Source organism: Schistosoma haematobium, chromosome 3 (assembly GCF_000699445.3).
Source record: "Schistosoma haematobium chromosome 3, whole genome shotgun sequence".
Lineage (NCBI taxonomy): Eukaryota > Metazoa > Platyhelminthes > Trematoda > Strigeidida > Schistosomatidae > Schistosoma > Schistosoma haematobium.
The window spans coordinates 45,609,842-45,627,715 of NC_067198.1; the positions used below are offsets into that span (position 1 = coordinate 45,609,842).

Sequence of the window (17,874 nt, forward strand, 5' to 3'; positions counted from 1 at the left end):
TAACCACTATTCTATGTTCAACATATGCGTTATGTTAGTTAAAAAGAAAACAACACAGATAAGGGTATTATGTATGTGTTTGAGTTTCAAGCTCATGAATTTATAATTGGCTACCAAATAGATGATTCGTTAAGTTCATCACGTGGATCATGATAGTACGTCGAACACACTGAAGAACACCGAAGGTGGTTTATATTGGAATTTTATACCCTCAAATGCCCTGGTACAGCTGAGAGTGGAGAGAGTCAACTCTCCTTCTCGAAATGCTCTCACATGGCCACGTGCATACAACCACCGACAAGGAAGTGTTACTCACTGCCTTCTCGAGGCAGTTAACTACTATGAATCCGATGTTCATCTTGTTGTGCTAATAAGGTATGGCAATTTGGACCCATGCACATATGTGCCTGATCCTACGTTGTAGCTGAATGACTGACTCTCGTGGCGGGGGTGTTGTTTACGAAATTGAAAGGACAGAAAGCGAATGTCCGGCGCTTTAACCGGGTTGATGGACACGGAAGGTCCACGTAAGGGAGTTGGAAAACCCTCATTTTAAACCAATCGTGCACATAGGCTCCAGGATCCTGAAAGAACAAATGGTGTATGAACCTATTGTTGATCACTGGCTACCATGGGACTTCATCTCCTGACATTGCTCCACTGCCTTGTGGATTAGACCTTTAGATCAAAGGCTCCGGGTGTGACCCCCTAAGAAAACCACTTGCCGCTGTCTGGGCACTCGGACAGTATCCTAGCCCTCACACAAATCGAATGATTTATGTGTTTAAATAAATAATATATACTCGGCTTGTGTATCGAGTACATATTCTTATTCTAAGTGGAAGGCCTAGTGATTACCATTACTTAGTCGATCATTGAGTAATGGCTAATATCATGTTTGTCTAATTTTTCAGATTGATCAAATTCTACTCATCAATTTACAGTCTAACTATTAATCTAAATGATTCAACATCATATGCACTAATATTTTAATATTAAATAGTTGGAGATAGTCATTAAGATACCCTTAGCCTCTAAGTTTCATGTTAGCTGTTACTCAATAGCAAATGATAACCGAACTCTTAAAAAAATTGATTGTGGGATTCGAACTTAAGTCAACCCTATTTCACAGTCTTAAGTGTTACCATTAAGTTGTTCAAGTTATCATAATTATCATTGTTTATTATAATTTTCAATGGTTAAGTTCATGAGTCAGTTGAAGCTAGACCACCATGAAAAACCTGGAGGCACTGGACGGCCGTTTCGACCTATTGTAGGACTCCTCGGCAGTGCGCATCCACGACCCAGCCCCCTGCGAGATTCGAACCCAGGACCTACTGGTTTCGTGCAGGAGCACTTAATGACTAGACCACTGAGCCGGAATCCAACGGTGTTAATGTCTAATTTTAACTAATCCACGAAATTGAGCGACACATCCAACATTTTCTTCAGTGAGTTACTATCTCACAACAGACCGGGTTGAAACCAGTAGGTCCTGGGTTCGAGCCTCGCAGGGGGCGGGGTCGTGGATGTGCACTGCCGAGGAGTCCCACAATAGAACGAAACGACCGTCCAGTGCCTCCAGGTTTTTCATGGTGGTCTAGCTTCAACTGACTCATGATCTTAACCATTGAAATTACTATAATATCCACAAAACCCATCTGATATTATAATTTTATTCATTTTCTTTTTTTTCTTCTTAAAGTTACCATCGACTTCGACAATTGATGAAGTTCTCGCTTTACGTCCAAATCTACCAATAATCACTCATCATAATAATGATAATACAGATTATAGAACATATTCAATATATAATAAATCATTATATGAATTTAATAAAAAATTATCACATTGGTATTCATTATTGGATTATTGTTTATATGAAGAATATTTCACTGAATATCGATTACATAATAGAACTGAAATCAATATTTATCAAAATAATAAATCAATAAATGATAATAAACAAAAAACGAATCAAACTACCAATAATTTGATAAATATTGATATTGAATTGAATAAAAGTACTCAATTAAATTATATTAAACAATTTCCAATTATATTAGATTCATTTGGACAATGGCATAAACCATGTGATGTAAGTTCTACCAACTAATTCTTTCTTCCCTGTATCCTTATACAATTAACTACTTCTATGAATCAGACGTTCATCTTGTTGTGGTAATGAGGTATGACAATTTGGACCGATGCATATATGTGCCTGGTTCCTACGTTGTAGCTGACTGACTGTAAGTCGATCGTAGATTTATAAAGAATTCTCTTATTTTTTCCTTCGAAATTTCATGGAAAACTTTTCTATGATTTATGTTTGCATCAAAAGAAGGATATCGAAATTGTAGTGAAGGAGATCACAGGTGAGGACAACCGAATTATTTTGATGGAGTTTTGTTTTCTGAGCTGGATGTTTTGGTCGTGGAGCTTTCATCGTTCTTCTGAACGACATCATCCGCACAACCTTCAGATAGAATTGGAGTGTTCGCATTTCTCCATATGCGTTTCATAACTTCTGTACACCTCGACGTTGATTGGTTCTTATTGACCTTAAATTTGTCATTGTTTACTCCTTTGTTTTGGTTGTGTCTTCCATTGTTTTGATTTTTGTTCCTATATTTGTGCATAATTTTCCTGATTGGTTGATAAATTGGATCGATTTTGATGTGCTTGTTGATTGCTGATTGTCCTGAGCGCCAGGCTTCTAAAAATTTTCTTGTGTTTTTGGAATTTCCTCTGTCTAAGATTTCTACATTTTTCCAATCGAATGAGTGTCCGCTGTTGTCCGCGTGTATTGAAATAAGTGAAGAAATATCATGGCGTTTGACTGCTAATTGATGTTCATGTAGGCGAAGGTGAAGGGGGCGTCCGCTTTGTCTGATGTGGTGTTTTTCGCAGTTGGTACAATTTATTTTGTAGATAATGTTTGATTTGTTTTCCTTTGTTATTTCGTCCTTTGATTTGCATAGGATTGATTGTAGTGATTTCGTCGGTTTGTGCGCTACACCTACAAATTATCTTTCTCATCATCTGCGTTGTAAAGTAAACAATTATCTTATACAGTTATTGTATAAATGATCATTATTTCTCATTACTCTTAGAACTATCATACAACTTGGTTTATTGATAATTTTTGACTACTTTGATAAATGATGTAACACTCATTTTATTCAATCTGTGATAACACCTTTTAATTCTATACTTAAAATCTTATGTGTGGGATAGTAAGAGTAAAATATGATTGGCCACTGATTAGATGGTGGTTGGAGGTAGTCAACAGGAATCCCGGGACCTGGGTTTCGTGCTACTTGGCACTCGTCAGTAAGGTGTACCTGTAATCTTGAGGGAACTGGTTCTCCGTGGCAGATTCGATCCCGTGTCACCCAGCTTCACAGTCAGAGACGTTACCACTGGTCACTGAGCCTGAACAAACAGGCGCTTAGCCTACTGACTATTAAATATGTGACTTGTTTTCCTTTCATTTATTTCTTCTTCAGACTCAATGAATATGACCGCTTGTAATTGTGTGATATGAAGTATTATCTAGTATATACTCTGGTACTCTATCCTGGGTCATGAATCCTGGGTCTGATATAATGTGACTAGTCTTAATAATGTATTGTACCTGAGGGAGAGAGGAAACTATTTTAAACCATCCATTATATCAAAATCCTATGATAACTTCATTAAATAATGAAACACCACTTGGTTTTTTTTGTATAGACGTTCACATTGGACACTTGGATAATCAATTGTAGTCTTAAAACATCAATGGGGCAATCCAAACGACCAATATATATAAATTAAGAATATTCGAATAAATTTTGTAACACTACCCTATTTTACTATAGACGGACTACATTACATAGAAACAATTACATAGAGATACAATCGTACTACTCAAGAACATGATATCATCAAAAAGAACATTCTCTTCGCTAAGACGTTCTCATTTTTCTTTTTAATGTATCATTGGGTTATCATCATTGTTGTTATAAATCATATCAATCGGTTCATTAATCATTGAAAAAAATTGATAATTGTAAATAATACTTGAAAACAGTTTAATGTTAAGTATACATTTAGGCTGTATTATGAAGATTTAGATTCTTTAAGATGTACACATCGTTCAGGTATTTCAACTTTATTAATTCGTCTGTAAATCTTAGTATCGTAATTAAGTCACTTTTGTTCAATAGTAGTAGTACAGTGAATGAATACAGTCAGTTTAAAATATACACTGAAAAATAGTTTACTGATTCATATATTTGTTCTAATTACAGAATTACGTCACAGAGTTGAGTATTTAGTACCATTTTAACTACTTTTCTGTAAGTTAGTGCTAGATTTGAAACTATCACGAGTTCACTTAATCTGCGAACGAGAACAAGACTTGGTGACCAAAGACCAGTGAGCTAGATATTGATGCGTCCAAGCCCCGCTAACTAGAGGGAGAAGTCCAAGCTTGGAATGGGAAGTATATTCTGCAAACAGCCAAAAACGAGTGATAACAGCAAACGTAATTCAAAACGTACATATATAGTACAAAACCGTCTTTGGGGAGAGTTACCGAATAGCATACTAAAAGACACAATGGACCATTAGCATTTAAGATATTTCCCAGTGGGAAATACGACATGAAGGTGACAAAAGCGCCTTTGGCGCGAAAACAAAGAAATTCAAATTTTCTAAATAAAATTACAAAATTAGGTTCTTTCCCAAGTGAGTTCTGGGGATCTAACTTCCCCAACAGTTAGTTGTAGTAGGCTGGAATTCAGTAATCACGTATAGGTTTTCTTACCACCAAGCAATATTTTATTTCACAATAATATGATGGACTTTAGAAATATTACGTTAACCAAATATAGATTTTTACATTATGTTTATGTTCACACTGATACTTGAACACAGTACCTATCGCGTCGAGCACCATCACGGCATACATTAAGCTAATGGGTACAGTGTTAGCTATTGGTACTGTGATCAACTTTTAATATGAACATCAACATTAGAATGTAGACAGATCCAGTTGATGAGTCCCAAATAGGATAAAACGCACGTTCTTAATGCCATCGCTAATCATATTTATGAAAATTACCAAAAACGTATATCTACAGTCAGTAATGGGCAGTTACACTCAAAGATCTAATTTACCAATAGAGACTCAAGAAATTCAATCCTGAATACCAAACAACAGAAAACCAACAACAAAAACAACCTTTAAGAATGACAACAATAAAAATAATCATCAATATCACACTTATTCATCAGTTGTAATTTATACAGTAATTACAGTTGTATATGTCGGTAATGAAAACTGAATTAATTGTTTATTTATTTCATTTGCTTATTAGATTGTTACACTGACCTCCACTTCGACGAATGATGATGAGGATGATAACAGTGATGATACTACAAATCATCAAAGCAATAAACTTTATTTATTTGCCTGGTCTAAACCTATACATGCTCGTTTAATTCATGAAATGAACTGGAAACAATGGAATGCTAGTAAAAATAATGTCGATGGAAATAATGTTTCATTCAATCCAATCTTTCGTATAATGGCGCATAGTTTAAATTGTCTAAATGCAAGATATACTGGAAGTAGTTTAAAAATGTCTCCATTTTCAACAAAATCAGTATTTACTTCTACTTCTTTTCTGTTGGATCAGCTTACATCATCATCATCATCATCAGTACAGTATTATTGTCGTGAAGGAACTGTACATGGCCTACTTCTTGATTTGTTCAGTCTACCGGTTAGTTCATATTTGTTTTTCTGTTGTTTTTTTTTCTCAATGATTATTCTGAAGAGATTCACTAATTTTAATTAACATCAGTGAGTTTCAAAGATTGTTGGATTTTGTAGTTCCTACACTATCTCAAAATCCTTTATGAGAAAGCATATTATAGAAAGATATGAATTTTGCATGCTTAGGTGTTGCCTCGTATACAAGAACCGTTTAACTTACAACAAATGAACTACTGACTAGTATTTCGATTCATTCGTATACACAGCGATTGACCTCATGTTGTAGGAATGAGATATTAACAGTAATTGATTTCTGTGTGATCTATTTGATACTGAAACTCTTAATACTTTCTACAATCGCTTCTTATCTCCCTATAAATCTCCTACACTTCAGCTCCAAACGGAAGAACAAAATCCAGGATGAAGTATGAAAAGAACCTTATATCCAAGAATAATTCAGGAGCAGAAAACAATAACATATTTAGTGTTATGTGTGGTTCTGATTTCCCAGAGTATTTTGGAAATATACTGAAATTAACAACAAAATTTGTAGTTATCCGATCAGAATAGTTAATGCACTTCATCGTTTCCTTAGTTTCTCTAGGAAGATGCTTTCGAACATTGATTGAACGAAGTATTTCCAGCCTTTGTTCATCTTCGGAGAACTCGTCCGCGGAGTTATTGAGTGCTTATAGCGTTAGATATTGATTAATGTCACGCTTTTCAGTCAAATTCGTACGAATCAGATTCTATTTGTCTAGAATTTGTATTGTATCAGTCTAAATAACTCAGCATTTCAGTGTCATTTGTTTTTATGCCAATAATTATCAATGAGAATGTCTTCATCTTTCTTCGAATCTAGAAAATGTTTAAAGTGCTTAAATCATAGGTTTCATTTTTCATTGGAATCAATTAAATCTGTCTAACACTGTTTAACGTAGAGTCGATTATACAGACTTCTAGTTGACTTGTTTTTTCTTCATCAACTTTGTTTTCATCTTCCCATCAACAGACCATTCACATCTCTAGATTAGGATATCAAAAAACCATTCAGCTAATAGTTTACAAGTGTTAGATGAATGTGCTTAAAAAAAAAATGAAATTGTGAAATCTTGGAAACTGTTTTTTGAACGATCAGTTTTATATATTTTTTCTATATATCGTGTAATAAACAATGGACACTCTTATATTATCTAAATTGTATACTTTCATTTGGCTCATTAATTTTCGTGACGTTTTTGATGCAGTTTTGTTCTCTGATCTCGATGTTTTGGTCGTGAAGCTTTCATCGTTCTTCTTCTGAACGTCATCATCAACACAAAATTCTTTCGTGTCATTTTTAAATTATAAATACCTAATCATAAACGTGTTACTCAGTTTTGTATCACAAATGTCTTAGTTATATACACATTAAGATCTAATAACTAGATTACTTCATTGTATGATATGTACATAAATCACGTGAGTCTAATGGGTCACAAAAAATATAACGTACTTAATTAATCAGTCAGTCAGTCAGCTACAACGTAGGACCAGGCACATATATGCATCGGTCCAAGTTGCCATACCTCATTAACACAACAAGATGGATACTGGATTCATAAAAGCAGTTAATTCAGTTGTGGTAATATATAAAAGATAGATTGCAATAAGGATATAGTGCAGTAAGAAAGAATTAGTTCGTAGAAAGAAAGATATGAAGCGATTTTAATCTCTTAGTTTAAGGGAAGACAGAGAGTACTTAATTAGTTGATATGGCGTTCTTAATTAGCTAGTTTATAAGCAGACAGAAGTTTTACGTTGGTAATTAATTGTTAGAGTATGTACATTCATTAAATGAGCAAATCCAGTGTTGTTCACATTAACAAAATCATTACAAGAAAAAGAAAGACTGTTTCATTGTATTTCAAATGTTTACTGGATTGTCATTTTTTTTAAAAATTTCTTATCTTGTATACACAGGTCATTGATCATGTCAGTGAATTATCCATCAAACATCATTATCATCATCAAGTTAATACTATTAATTATTATTCTAATCCAACTAGCAGTTTTAAAACTGATACCTTCATGATACCATGTCGTGCATTAGATATGTTTTTAAAGGGTTTAATGCGTTTAATTCTATTATGGTGGTGTTCAACCATTCATTCTTCATCAAATACTACCAATTATCATACTAATACATCAGAAAATTCAATCGATCAAACTATAGTGAATGGAATTTTGGAATCAAAAGAGATTAATGCTTTTCTGGTAAGGTTTTATATCATAAAATTTGTTAAATTATATTTACTGTTATGTCGGGAAAAGAAAGATTTCTTACTTGGACTCTATTAAGTGATACTGTGTGATCTGGATGTGACGATATAAAGGCATTTGTATTATATATTGACGCACATCCTCCAATAAATGGCAAGCAAAACCTTAACTTCTGTTGTTCTTCGAAGTTCTTTTGATTTAGTGGCCAATCAGAAGACGTGGATAGAAAGCAGATCAGTTCTCTATTGTATTCAATTCAACTATGATATAAAACCCATAGAATAATATACCTGACATATCTGGCTTCACAGTAAGACAATTAAGGAATTACAATGTGTACTTAACTTTAGTCTTAAACGATAAAAAAAACCGGAGTAATGAGGGAAAAGTTAACTGATCGTAAATCTTGAACAATAAGATATTCGACAACAATTTTCGGTCAAACGAAAGCTTAGAAATAGGAAAATATAGAAATACATTACACACGTACACTTATTATACAATAACAATACAAATAATCGTCCTCCTTATGGTAACCCTAAAAGTCATACTTCTACACTGCTTGTCCCACTGTATCATGCACCATTATATTTAATAATCTATATATTCCATACAACAAACATTATAGAATGCGGTCATAAAAACTGTAATTTACAAAATTCAAGGTACATCAATATTTAAAATGCTCTCCATTCTTATGATGGATTTGCCTTACTTCCGTTCTAATTGCTTGAATTACCGATAGAAATGTTAGGAGGTAGTTTCCCGCCAACTACCTTCGATCATCTAACAATAAAATGTAATTCATGCGTTTTTGAAACACTTAGGGTGGTAACTACATTGTAATTTAATAGATAAAATCCGACTAATACTGAATAACTCGACAAATATAACATAAGTCACCACTTAGCAACCAACCAATAGTAAATCTGTTTAAGTTCGTAAACTTCCAGTTCTTCAGATATCTCGTCGTCGTTTTATGTCTGCCTAATTGTAACCTTTGGATGATCACTGTGCGAAATGCCGTTCTTTAGAGGCTATATCTATTAACTTAAATGAACGATTCCATGGGGGTAATCGATTAAATGTCGCGTATCCAGACAGTCTCTGATAAATGTTCAAGCCCACTGTCATCATATATCAGTCTTACACCAACATCAAACAAATATAATCGATTAGTGTCTGGAAAAAAAAAATAAGGTATGATGATCAACGTTACTCAACTGAATGGGGTTTTAATTCAATCACGATGATCTCGGGTGCTGGTAAGAAGTATTAGGGCGAATGTCACTTTCTGATCGCTCGCACCGTGGAAGGATATTCCTTATTGAGAGACCTGAAAACGAAGTTGAATTAGTGGTTCTCTTAGTGAACTGGGAGCGTGACTGCAGAACTAAAGCGACAACTACTTGAGGTAGGTCGCGCACGACCTTTTTGTGGTAAGTTTTGATGTGTTAGCTCCACACTTCAAAAAGCCTAACCGCGGTAGACTGGAATCCATGAGGTAAAATGAGGTGTGACAGTTTTCAGGTCGATTTTTTCTAACCCCTTCCTTCCGTTGTGACAAAAAAGCATCGTTGCAGTTGCTGGTTGTCCGATGTAGTCACCCTACTGCTGTCACACCTCTCTTTAACCAGCAGTACGACTTTGTCCTCGGACCGTAGGTTGCTTCTTTTGGTCTTACAGTTCTTCAACTGACCTTCCTGGCTTGATAGAACCTAAAGGAGCAGCCAGTATAGCTCGGTTGAGTCATCATGATAGGCAAACCAGACCATCACGTCATATTAGCAGCTACGGTCGGTTGTTAAACTAAGCCGTGATTTGTTGCTGACGTTCAGTTTTCGTATTCATTGGACGGACTATGTGTGGTGATTTATTTGTGTCTAAGTTTCAAATGATAAATTTTGTATCCAAACTTCTAGGTTTCAAATTTCCTTAAACACATTGATCAGTATTCTATTTTTTAACGATAATTTATACAATGGAATCGTGAGCTTTTGGACACTGATGATAACTTTATTACCATTAAATCATTGATTAGTTTATTCTTAATTTTAATATTAATACTTTATCTCTTTTGTCTACAGTAATGTATTTTGAAGCATATTTCATATGGGATCTTCACTACTAGTTTCTAGGGCTTTGGAGAAGGCAGGAATTTTATGTCCACTCTTTCTGATTATATTATACTTCAACGGGTGACTATGTCTATTTTATTGACATAAGTTCATTAAGTAACTTTTCTTCACCACCTAAAGCTTTCTTATTCACTTCGGCATCGGACAATTTGCCTTGACACATGAACGCGATGAAATGAGATTAACAATGTCAATAGCAAAAGAGATTGAAGTAATCTAGTGACTATGATAATAAAAAAGACTAAACACTGGGAGTATAGTTAAAAAAGATAGAATTGAAAATTTCGTATAGAGGAATTCAGATTTGTGAGGATGATAAAGAGTGAATGTATCTACGCCATTGTAAATGATTCTGAGCTATATATTGTGTCGAGTCTCCAACCACAGTTTTGTTGTTAACTCCAACCAAGTAATATATGTGTACTAGTTAGGCTTAGACCAACTGTCAACTGATCTCATTATTTTGGTTTAACTACCCTTCACTTCTACACCGGCTAATCTCTGTACGTTTAATACGTGAGTTACCAACTTATTAGTTGATTTCCAGATTATTAGAATTTTCAAAACTTAAGCCGCCAGTAAAATTATATAATGGAAATTATTGAAAAGACTTCATTCCCAAGGTTACATCTTTTACAGCGTATCTATATAGTTAAAAGTAGTCTTTAAACTATTAACAAAGGTAACAAATTTTTAACTTGACCAGTCAGACCATCAGTCAGTCAGTCTTGAGTGCTGTTAGAAATATGAGGGCAGTTATCACTTCCCGGTTGTCCACACCGTGGAACGGCTCTTCTGGATGTACCTGAAAAGGAAGTTGGATTAAGGGTGGTCTTATTGACCTGAGAGCATGACCGCAGTGCCCAAGGCATAATTACTTGAGACCGGTCACACACGACCTGTTTGTGAGTGATTTTCGTGTTAGCTCTGTTACTTGTTGAGACCTAACTGTTGGAGACGAATATCTGTTGAATAAGGCGAGATGTGTATATTTAGGGTCGACGTTTTCCAACCCCACCCCTCCTTGTGGGAAGGCAGCATCGCTGCTATTCTTAGTTGTCTGAAGGGAACACCTTATTGTCGTCACACCTGTGTACAGTCAGTTGTACGGCTTCGTCCTCGGACCTTGGGTTTGTTGTTTTTAGTCTTACCGTTCTTCAACCGACCTGTCTGTCATAGTAAGACTTCGAGGAGCGTTTGTTCTAGCCAGTATATCTCGATTAGTTCATCACGATAGGCAAGCGCGACCACCACGTCAATGTAGCAACAGACCATAAAAAAGCCTCATATGTTGTCTTTTTCCAAATCAGGCAGTTTGAAAAATACGCTGATGAACCTATTAAAAAATTGGTACATCCCGATCATTGTCTTAGCTTTTTCGACAATTAATTCAATAAATTGTCTCCTAACAGTTTTGATAACATTGTTCTTGTTCTTTTCAACATTTTGTTCATTTGTTGTTTTTTTTCAGGTTGATCATCTACATATTGCTTTATCATTTAACAATACTTCATTATATTCAAAAATCTTATCTAATACAGGTATAGATCTATCAAAACGTTTTATTGGTTGTCTATTGAATGGGAAATTATTTCTTGACAGCACTTTAGGTGCTAATATATTTGCCAATTTATCCCAAATACAACCAGATCATGGTACACAACTAATTTATCTTCTTTTGGGTTCTATGAATGATCCATTATTGAAACATTCCATTGGTTTTGATTCTATTGATAATTCGTTGTTATCTCAAATTATTGATTTTATCTGTCCATATGGTGGACTCAAAAAGATTAGCTTAACGTTAGTTTAATCATAATTGAATGTTATTTTATTTGATTGACGTTGTGATTTAATCATTCATTTAATTGTTTTTAACAATAAATAAGACATTAATTAAGTTTTTTTATTGAGATCATGAACCGATTAGTGTTAGACCGCCATTGAAAACCTGGAAGCACTGGATGACCGTTTCGTCCTATTGTGGGACTCCTCAGTAGTGCGCATCCACGATCCCGCTCGCGGGATTCGAACACAGGGCCCTCAATCTCGTACGCGAACGTTCAACTTACTAGACCACTAAGTTGGAATCCAACGGTGTTAATGTCTAACCTCCCACAATAGGACGAAACAGCCGTTCAGTGCTTCCAAGTTTTCAATGGTGGTCTAACATCAATCGGTTTATGATCTCAATCAATAACTTAATGATCTCCACAACCTCATACTTATAAGTTTTTTTGCTCGAACCAGTAAAAATTCTACCATAATGCCGCAGTATTGTAGACAAAATATCTGTCTACTTATCACTGAATTAGTATACTCTTCAACAGTTCTACCTGTTTGATTCGATAAAACATTTTCTCTTGAGGTAAAAGCGTATGGATATGCTACTAGTATTCAATCACGAATATCTTCGATGCGTTACTAATGTATGTATGTTAGTTGTAGGGTCCTAGGTAGAGAATACAAATCATTCGACAAAACTTGATCAGATGTTTATCGACTGAGATGGTTGGGAGATGTGTACTGCATATCTCGAAACCTCACTGCAGCCTTCATATCCGTCCTGAGTAAAAAGAAAATTGCCATGCTCACAACTTTGTCAAAAAGTGTTCAGAAAGTCGACAAAACTACGCAAAATTATCTCCATGAAAACAAATGATTCTCTTATATGAGAAATTTGCAAAAAATCATCACAAGGATTCTAAAAAACCTTTAAAAATCAAAGTTGCTCACAAGTTAACCGAAACTTTTACGTTTTGTGATGACCAAAACACAGCAGCGAAAAAAGACAAATGCACTATCATTTACTAAATAAATTGTTCCAAGTGCGATAAATACTATCTTGAACAAAATGGATCTCTTCTATATCTGTCTATACATATCTATCAACTAGCGGTATAACTATATATCACACGTATCAGCGCATATCGATGTGCACAAAAATGAATTAGATTGAGAAAGCTTATAAAGTTATAAATCGAGAAAATTCAAACGATTACAGAGAATTTCTGAAGGCATAGAACTCAGGTCAACTTGTAATCAGTAAGCTTGTAAACGTTTGTCAAATATACCAACCTATAAGAAAATGATAAACCAATCACCTGACCAATAGTCATCAGAAAAAAATGAAAGAGAAGTAAACAGAAAAACTAATAAAACGTCGGAGAGCAACCATTCAAAACAGATTGGTTTATCGTTTATCGATTAATTATGCAGCTCATTTTAACATGAAGTAAGCGCTTATTATCTTGTCCAGAATGACAATGTAAGAGTTTAAATTTAATCACTAAGCTCAGAGATGACACAGTTAAAAGCAACCATCATCTGGACTACAAATCTTCTCAGGTCTATTGGTTTTTAGTAATTTCAGTGTGTTTTGATCGATTGCCTGAAAAGTGGTCTTTTGTTTTTTTTCTACGTTTTTTAAAATTTTCTAGGCAATTCATTCAAGGTTTCATTAATTTAGCTTTATCAATTCAAACCGATATAACAGTTTTTATAAATCAACCACATTTAAATTCAACTTTTCTAAGTCAATTAGAGAATTATCTTGTATCACATGGTGTAAAACAACGTAAAGCTAAACATGAATTACATTTGTTATGCCCTCCATTACTACCGCCGTCGTCAACATTAACGTCAAAAGTAGTGGAATGTTATCAAAATAATCAAACTACTGATTCATCTGTTAGTAGTATTAGTACTAATAGTGATGATAACATAGTATTAACTAGTCAAAGTATTAATAACAATCAACCGTTGATTTCAGTGAATTCTTTCGAGGTAATACCTTCGAAATCATCAACATTTACTACTACTACTAATAGACAAAGTACACGATATGATACAACACTTAGTGCTATGCAAGGTATGTTGTTTTTTTCCTTGTTGTTGTTATTGATTATTAGTGCATATGTCTGTGTATGTGCATGTTTAATGATGAAATTTTCTATCTAAAAAGATATAATGTACTTCAAAAACACTTCAAATGTCAATAATTAATGATATTATCCTCCCGATCAAAGTAAAATGATGTTTGGTGGATCTTTGATCTACTCATTGAGTATATAAGACATGTGTTACGTTTGCCCAACCACCGACGAATTCGATGGTCAATTTTTTTCTGGTGTATAACTTGTCTGGAAGAAAGCTAATAGCGACCAAACCAAGACATAGTATCAGTTTATGAAGACACTGACACTGTACTGAACCGTGTTAACAGATGATTATTGTAACCAATGTTTAGGGACCATAAATGACATGGTTTAAAATTGTTTGAAATAGCTCAAGTGCATCCACTCTTTGCCTCTTCTACCCTAGATTCTAAGTTCCTAAGTTTCCCATATTTTTTTATTAACTAATGTATCTTTTGTTGAATTATACCTTTGTTGCTTAATCTTTTCTATTATCACTGATAGTGTTACTACCTTTATTACTCTGGAAATTTGCCTTGAAAATTTCATCTCACTGTACTAATAGGATATAGCAACTTGAACCAATGTATACACATATCGGATTCGACTTTGTATTTGACTGACTGACTGACTGAATTGTGTACTATCATCTCTATTCAATTATTAGTGGTAATTAGCAGGAAATTATCATGTATTTCTTTCTAGCTAATTTAACTGATAAATTACCAATTGATTAGTCAAAATTTCCCTATTGTCCAGGTACAGTTTTATTTATTCAGTTTATAATTCATAATTACTTGGTTCTTCATATTTAATTTAAATGTTGACAGATGATTGAAGTAGAGACGAAACTCTTAACTGATACGTTAATGAATAATGATTATTCATTAAAGTTTATAAACCTCTGGAGGGGTTGCAATACGATTAAACCTATGACATTTCTGGCACCCAAAAAGCGAGTCTACATTATGTTACCATTTAGAGGCGACACAAATAGTCTCATGTTGAAACGGAGACTTAAATAAGCCATCAACCGGACATTTTATGCAGCCCAACTTGTCATTATTGAAAAACGAAGGTCTATGTTTCACCAAAATTCCGAATAGCACGTAAGCGATTGTATCTATCAATTTACATGTATATGTGGAAACACGTACATAGGGAGGAGAAATCGTGATTTGCAGTTAAGGGTGGATGAACACATACCAAAATGGTTGCAGAAACAAATGGATTCCAATGGTCAAATACGTTCACAGGATAGACAGACATCATCCTCCATTGCAAAACATTTAATCGAGACTGGTCATAAGGTTGACATCAATTCAGAATTTGTAGTGTTATACAAAAGCCTTCAAGGACGTATATTAAGGTTTATTGAAGCCTTGGCTATACGGAAACTGAAACCCACTGAATGCGTCAGAAACAATTTGTCCTTACACTTAACCTACCCTGGTAATATTGATCTATTATCTAGAGTGGTTATCACATTGTTTTTGTGTACCTTATTATTATTTTTCTTTGTTACGACTTACCTTTAACCTGTCTAATTGACCTTTTCATTTTCATATAAAGATGTCTTAACAAGTATATGTGTGTGATCAGATTGTTCGAAATGTGTTGCGTAAATATATCACATAGTTCTGATAAGCTTCGTCTTCTCATTGCATTATCGAGATTATACTTGTGTCAAGTCCTCTATTATAGTCACTTAACACTGATTATACTGTAGTAGCTTGGTTTCGAGATAATTTCTTAGGGTTCGTTTATCAGTCACCGTGATAACCGTTATTAAATGAATCCCAACAGTGTATGAATTCAGAAGGCAACACGAAGCGCCGAATACAGTTTATTATTAGCTGGCGCAGATAACAAAGCTACAAACACGCCAAGCCATTTTGAGCAGAAAGATTAATGCACGCGAGCAAGCGGATTCAGATTCAAATCGGATCGAAGACAAGCAATTAATAAGATTTAATCTTCATATATATATGGGAAAGCAAATGATTCATCGAGCGATATTTGAGCAATTAACAATTGAGGTAGGGTGAGGTTTATGCACTTAGGCTGCTGCTACACTGGTCGTCTTCTGCATTTATTGTTGCGTGTGCGATAGAGGAGCAAGATCATCTGCAAAGTCATCTAACTGTATCCTAGCTGTCCACTGTATCCCGTAATTCCCCTCAGATGTTGATATCTTCATGATCCAATCGATCACCAGAAGAAAGAGAAAGGGTGAAAGTAAGCAACCTTATACCTGACACCGATCTTTACTTCGAACGAGTCAGTGAGCTATCCTCTCTGTCCAAATAACACTATCTGTTAAATAAGTTAATTGAATGGTTTAACAAAATTAACCGTAATCCAAATTCAATTGTATAAGAGATGTTATAATATAACTCTACCTATTGATTTCATTTTTCTTTTAATTTTTTATCTTCTCTATTCAATAAATAAATTTAGCCATTAGTACTGGTACCACTCCATTTATTCGTCTTTCTAAAGAAACATGTCAATCAATTGATCAAATTCATGATAAAACAACATTTTGGTTCAATGATGAGAATACTGTTATTCCAGAAAATTTAAAAACTCGTTTAAATCGTATGCTTGTAAATACTACTGACAAATCTACTAATATTGGTCGTATAGGTGAATTATATATTTATCATACATTCATTGATTATATTCATCGTATACAAATTCATCATAATAATTTTGATGAAATGACTAGTTGTGAATTTCCTACTGGGCATCCTTTACTTGGTATTGGACGATTAATTCGATGTAATTGGTGTAATTCCGATGTGGAATCAATGAAACCATATGACTTTGAGGTAGATGTTCAAGGTAATTGAAATCATATATTAATTCTTTCTTATTTCATCGATTATTGTCTATTGTTTTTGTTTTTTCTTTCTGTTTTAAAAATATTGATATCATTAGCTAAGTAAGAAAACCACTGAGAACGTAGAGAAGAATTCAGCACTTCTGTAGTCATTAACGATTGATTTTAGGAAGTAATTTAAAAAGAGTTCTGATGCGAAACCATTGTCAGTAGAATTCACTTATGTACAGTGTGATCCAGTTACCCACTAACGTCATTCTATTGTGTGCTGTATCATATCGCTAATTCAAATGAAGTTAGCAATGTAAACTATTATGCCAACTCAGAGCTTCAAAAAGTTAAACACTAACTATGAAACACGAATATTTGTGTTGTAGGTGTTCATTGTTGTTAAGTTTACTAGTTTTTTTTTTTTTTTTTAAAAAAAAAACAGTTATCCAGTCCTTCTTTGTCTTTAATGGTTGTCTAACTAAATTCATCATGTAATGTAAACTGAAATCTTGTCAGTTTGTGATCATCACTGCATTTCGATCCAGCGATTTAGAGATATTGTGTTCAGCTTAAAACCTGTCTCGTTTGAGTTTCATCTCGTGATTTGAAGCGGTTGGTGTACAACCCAGACAGAAGATTGAACAAAGTAGCTATCTCGGAGTGCACATGGGCTCCAGTATCCTGCGGGAACAAATGGCGTATGAACCAATTGTTGGTCACCGGCCACCATGGGACTGCATCTCCTCATGATGCTCCACTGCCTTGTGGATCAGACCTTTAGGTCAAAGGCTTGGGGTGTGGCCCTCGGTCTGGGCACCCTGGCAGTATCACAGCCTACACACACAAATATGGTGTGACGCATATATATTTGGTACCCTCTTGTACCAATATTTATGTGTTGAAATAAATAATATCCTCTCTTTAGTTTCTCAGTGGTTATTCATCTAATGTCAG

General features: G+C 34.5%; 1 protein-coding gene across 2 annotated transcripts in view; it reads left to right on the top strand.

Annotated features, from left to right (window-relative positions):
* The window catches only part of CBLL1_2 (Cbl proto-oncoprotein, E3 ubiquitin protein ligase-like 1), an 87,544-nt gene that overhangs the window by 50,982 nt on the left and 18,688 nt on the right, over positions 1–17,874 (top strand). For both annotated transcript variants that reach the window (XM_051213974.1, XM_051213975.1), the window contains exons 27-32: positions 1,706–2,098; positions 5,367–5,774; positions 7,730–8,023; positions 11,639–11,970; positions 13,608–14,038; positions 16,545–16,931. In XM_051213974.1, coding sequence (XP_051069996.1) covers positions 1,706–2,098; positions 5,367–5,774; positions 7,730–8,023; positions 11,639–11,970; positions 13,608–14,038; positions 16,545–16,931 — 2,245 coding nt within the window. The remainder of the gene's footprint in view (positions 1–1,705; positions 2,099–5,366; positions 5,775–7,729; positions 8,024–11,638; positions 11,971–13,607; positions 14,039–16,544; positions 16,932–17,874) is intronic.